At 32.0% G+C, this 6,000-nt stretch overlaps 1 protein-coding gene across 1 annotated transcript; it reads left to right on the top strand.

The window, feature by feature from the left end:
• The first annotated feature begins 355 nt into the window (after positions 1-355).
• LOC131655716 (uncharacterized) lies at positions 356-2,293 on the top strand. The gene is made up of 2 exons (XM_058925537.1): positions 356-832; positions 1,789-2,293. Exons 1-2 carry the CDS (start codon positions 529-531, stop codon positions 2,112-2,114), a joined length of 630 nt encoding a protein of 209 aa, XP_058781520.1. The 5' UTR covers positions 356-528; the 3' UTR covers positions 2,115-2,293.
• Positions 2,294-6,000: the final 3,707 nt, after the last annotated feature.

The raw sequence follows: 6,000 nt of genomic DNA, 5'->3' as shown, positions 1-6,000 counted from the left end.
TATAGAGATTACATAGCTCAACTTTTATTGTAAATGCTTGGTAGTGGGTTGGATCCTTAGTGATCACCATGCTTTGTACTGTTTTTTGAATTAATCCAATATTTTATTGATTCAAAAAAAAAAAGTTTAACAATTTAAATAAATATTTTTAAATAATATAATAATAATTTACTTAATTATTATAGCAAAAATAAATTATTTGGGTAAAAAACTTATGAGTTAAACCTCTTTATTTTTATTGCAAAAGTGTGTTAAAACCTTGGAACCTTGTGGTGTATAAATCATAACCCACAACTTAAATTGCACTACACAACACAAAAGAAGTACATATATACACATTCTTCTGACTCATACATCTTTCACTTGTAGGCCCACACCCATGACCTTCCAATTTAGTTTCACACTTTCCCAACATATAAATTCTCTCTATTATACCTTCCATTCATTTTAATTACTCCACATCACATTTCTTTAACATTAAAAACTCCCCTTCTCACAATTCACCTTCTTCTTCCTATAGTCTCAAAAATGAATAGAAATGGATATAAGGATGAAAAATCATGTTGCTATTTCCATCCAAAGCAAGTAGTTGTTGGTGTATGTCCTTTGTGTTTGAATGAAAGACTTCTTCTATTGGTTGCAAAACAAGGGCGGCGCCACCATCAGAACCACCGTGCTTCCTCCATAAAAGGTGGTGATTCACAAAAACCACCGAATTCTTCTTCTATTCATAAGATCTTTGCTTTTGGTTCTCTCTTCACTCGCCTTGAATCTCGCCAATGCAAATCTCATACCAATAATCACTATGATGATCTCTCTCCAAGTCCAGAAGGTACCATAATCAATATTAATATTATTTATTTACTCTAATTTCAATGATTAATCTACACAATTATTTTTATCATTAAATATTATGTTTATGAAAATGAAAATGGGAAAAATAAAAGTTTTTTATTTTATTTTCATGGTTAGGTGAAAGGAGGTTTTGGTGTCCATTAATTTCTTTGATGATTGAAAAAGAATTATGAATTATTATGAATGCATGTTTGTGTGTCTTCATGTGGAAGATTAGGTTATAATGATGACGAAATTAAGGTCAAAAAGAGTTTTCAGTTGGGTCATTGTTTTCTAATTGGGAGTAATACCATTATTAATTATGACGCAGAAAAATTGTAGTATATTGCAAGTTTATGGTCTATGGATTTGGTAGGGAATTAGGGTACACAACTAATTTGGCAAAATGTCATTCATATTCATGTTTATCATAAAAAAAGTATAAGCTACCATTATTAAAAAGATATATCTATTTATTTTTACCTTTATGTCCTTGTGTCACCTCTAATACACAGTACTATATGATAAAAAAAATGTCAAATTTGGTTAAATTCGTCGGTAGCATAGTAACTTCGCAGAAAAATTAGGTACATAGTAATTAATTTTAAAAAATATATCTATTTTCAACCTTAACAAAATCTTAGCTCAATTGATTAGAGTTTTTTTAAAATTTGATTTTCAACCTTAACAATCTTAGCTCAGTTGATTAGAGACGTAACCATTCTATTGTAGACGTAAGCATTTTATTGTAGGAGTTACGAATTTGAATCTGCGATATTTTTATTTATGGGGTCAATATGCTATTAGACAAAAAAAATGAATAAAATAAAATTAAAACAAAAAGTTTTTTATTCCTTTTTCAACTTTTTTGGGAGGAAATTTCAATACATTTTGCTTTGATTCTTTAGTACATAGGAATGAGAAATGAGAATGACTTTAAAAAAACTTTTGCAGAAGAGTCATTCATATCAATCAAGTTTGAAGAAAATGGGGCAGCCTTGTGGGAAAAGAATAGTGTCTCAAAGGTGACCCTAGAGAATTGCAATAACAACCATAAGGACAAGAAATTAGAGACCAAGAGTGTGATAGAGCATGGAAAGTCACGTGACATATTCAGGTGGCGAAAGAGAATCGGTCACATGTTCCAGCTCATAAGGTGGAAAAAATCTGGTGGTGTTTGCCACGTAAGCAACAAGGTTGAAGGAGGAACAGTTAAAGTCAGAAAAAGTTGGATCAAGACTCTGACAAAGAGGAAGAAGAAGAAGACCATGGAATCATAATTAAAGTAGTTGTAGTAGCCTTAAAGATAAATCTCACACCGATATTCAACATTCAAGATCATTATTACTATCATTATTATTCCTCTGTGTCTTTACTCTCTTGTGTATGTTTGAATGGGCCGCGATGAGTTTGACTAAATCGTGGTGAAAATATAATTTTTTTATCGATATTTTGAGAAGCTGGTATGTGTCCGATGAATTTGACAAAATTGTGGTGATGATATACTCATTTTTTATTGAGATTTCAAGAAGCTGGTATGTGTGCAATGAATTTGACAAAATCGTGGCGATGGTATGTGTGCAATGAATTTGACAAAATCGTGGCGATGATATAGTCTTTTTTTTTTTACCGGGATTTTGAGAAGTTGGTATGTGTCAGATGAATTCGATAAAATTGTGGTGATGATATAGTTTTTTTTATTGAGATTTTGAGAAGCTGATATATGCAATTTCTATATCAGTGTGATTTTAAAAAAAATTGTATTTGAGGATTTTGAAATGCAATGTAAGTAAAGTTATATATATTGATACTATTATTCATATTGACATTTATGGTACAGTCAAAGATGGCTTTGTTACTTTTTATGAACAAAAGAAATAAAAATAGCTTTGTTAATATCTCAAAAATGTGCTTTAGAATACCTAAAAAAGTGAAAAGAAAAAGAAAAGAATAGTGCTTTGCAATTTGCATGCTTTGAGTATTTGGAGGAATAAGGTTCTTTTTGTAAATTTTATTTTATTTTTATGACTTATTGATAAAAAAGAAGGACAGGCTGTAAAAAGTTTTGTTGAAATTAAATAAATAAATTAAAAAAAAAGAAAGAAGAACATTTGAGTATTAATTCTTTGAAGGCACTGCCAAGAAACTGTGCATGTTAGGTTTTCAAGTAGTGGGAAACAATGAAGCAAAAAGGGTCCCTATAGCATAATGCTACAGAACTTGTCTTATAGTTGTCATAGTGGGAGAATGTTTTGTTTCCAATTTTCAAAATTAACATAAGATTTGGTTTTTTATGTTTCTTTTTCTTAAGATATAGTAATTAAAAACGTGTTAATATATTTAAGGAAAAAACATTTAGGTTAATGATTATTTGTTCAATAATTATGAAATCCCAATTATAGGCTGCACTGCATGTGTGGTTGTTTGATTAGGACTTTTGTAATTTGGTTAATGGATTTTTATTAGTGTCCTACACATGGCCATATGGTTAAACACAAAATTCACATGTCATTTTGTCCCTAAGTTATGGACGGCATTTGAGGGTAGGGACAAGTTAGCCATATCAGGACCACATGAAAGGTGCTTATAGGTAAAAGTTTTATTCGGAAAATAGTCGAAAATGACAAGATATTATAGGATCTCTAACTAACAAAAATTAACAAGTGGATTAGATGAGGGGTATGTGGGATGAAGAAAATGTGGCACCATTTGAGTCATAAGAAGTTAGAGTATGATTGAAAATTTGAAAGAGTGTGGGGCTATAAGGTTCCCGGCCCAAGCTAGGAATGAGTAGCTTAGGTGGGCTTAGATACTTTCTTTTGGAGAACTATTTGCATTCAATTCATCAAGAAAATAAAGCATTTTCCTTAAGACAAGGAAAAACTAAGTAGGGAACTATTACATTTGTCTCGATTTGTAAATCGTTTTGTTGATAGTTTCAAACAGACTAAAAAAATTTGATATGTGAGATTAAGAATAATGACAACTAAAATAAATGATCTAGAATAACAAAATAATTTGTCAAATATTATAAGCAAATTCACATCAAACAATAGGAATATAAAAGACAAAAATATAGATAAATTTGTTTATCCAGTTCGATCAAATTGATCTACTTTGATAGAGAGAGAGAGAGAGAGAGAGAGAGAGAGAGAGAGAGAGAGAGAGAGAGAGAGAGAGAGAGAGAGAGAGAGAGAGAGAGAGAGAGAGAGAGAGAGAGAGAGAGAGAGAGAGAGAGAGACTCTCTAATTTAGTATACATTCAAAAATTGTTATAAGAGATTACAAATGAGTTACAAGAAAATAGTCACTCAAGTTCTCAATAACAAACCTTATTTTCTACCCAAGTGTTTTTAATCTCTACAACTATCTATATATGAATCAGTGAATCACACAAATCCAAAGTGTCTAGAAGTGTTTTCTATCCCGCTTAGATACCTCTAAAGATTTTCCAAATTTCAAGAACTCCCATAAATTTCTATTGTGGTCTCTCTAAATTTTCCTACTAGGATTTTCACCTCTTCTCTCTATCTTTAAGACTATATTTTGAAGGTTGTGAAAACAAGAATGATAGAGATACATATTTATAATTGCAGAAACTTCAACGGGTCCCTAATGGGTCAGAAATACAACTCATTAACAAACGAATCTGTGAACCAAAACAACCAAGTCTAACACATGCAAACCGACTGAACAGAATCTAGTGTACGATAGACCTGAACTGCTACCATATCTAACTCGCATTGCTACTAGCTGCTTGATGATCATACCTCTGTAAGCTTCCCCACCGCGTCTCCTAGAACCTCCAGGATTCGCTAAAGCAGACTTCCAATTGGTCACCAGACCGCCACCTCAACAGATCTCGACATTGCTGCTAGTCACCACCTACCAAACCGCTCCACGAATCCAACATCTTCCAATGACTTTTGTGCTACTTTTTGGCCTTCTGATTTTAGAAAAAATCTAAACATGTTTTATTTCTTTTAATCACTCAAAGTTGTAAGGCATCCTTCTAAAATTTTCCACCTTGACTTTAAATTAAGGTGATGCCAATTTACCCCTCAACCACTTTGTTGCTCTATCCTATTTGAATCATCATTCAACAAACTTGATCAAGAGTAAGACATGCTTGAACTTTGATCTTGCCACTTGCATCCACTTGATTATAACCATCTTTTCTTGCTTAGGTAATCTAACATGCCCACAAGCATATTTTTTTAATCATATTTGACTTCACCGACTTCTAAACGCTTCCCTAAAGGTCCATGTTTCGAAGGTTTTCAACCATTCAGTCACATTCAAAGCATAACATCCAAGGCTAGCATAATCGTACCTTTGAGATGATACAATCTTTCTCCTTATCTTATCACGAGTCAAATGATAATTAGAGGAATTCATAATCATTCCCTCACTACTACTAGTATCTATAGCAGGAACTTTTATCTCAAACTAAGTCTTTTCCACTATAGTTTCTAAAACCTTCATCTCCAGGTCTTTACTCTTTTTTCTCCTGACAATACTCACTAAAAGTAATACATCTACAAATGATGAACTTTGATCATACATGTTCCACTTCACATAACTCACAACCCTTCCCACCTCTTTGATAATTGTTGAAGACATAATCCAAAACTTTACCTTAAGTTGGATAAGCTTGATTTGATCAATAAGCAGAGCTTTGATGACATTTAAAATATAGTAGCGTATATTTTTCCTACTATAAACCTCCATTAGTGTTTGGAAGTTTAATCTTGTAAATGTTAAGTGGTCGACCAAGTAAGCTGCTATGGCACCGGCCTTACCCTGTAAACTTAATAACAACTCAATGGTCAAATGTGTTTCTATCCCTTGTATTCTGCAACTCTCATTAAAGAGCTCTAAAACAACCTTCAAGCATCTATCATGCTTTGACCTCATATTCTATAGTTTGTTTTTGTTATTAAATTCATCACTAACTGATTATGATGAATGAACAACTACATTAGAACCTTCTAAAATATATATTCCACATATTTTAGACCATTTGTTTATGATCACTCCATCATGCAAAATATTCAACGGTCCATGTTCAACTCTTGTCTAATAGCCAAAATAATAAAACATGCTTATGGATACAAAATTTTGTTTGAGCTCTAGAATATAATACACAATATGTATAAGGAACTCA

This window comes from Vicia villosa, linkage group LG3 (genome assembly GCF_029867415.1).
Source record: "Vicia villosa cultivar HV-30 ecotype Madison, WI linkage group LG3, Vvil1.0, whole genome shotgun sequence".
In the NCBI taxonomy this organism is placed as follows: domain Eukaryota; kingdom Viridiplantae; phylum Streptophyta; class Magnoliopsida; order Fabales; family Fabaceae; genus Vicia; species Vicia villosa.
The sequence above is the reverse complement of the archived record's forward strand: the minus strand, read 5'-3'. Positions and strand labels throughout refer to the sequence as shown.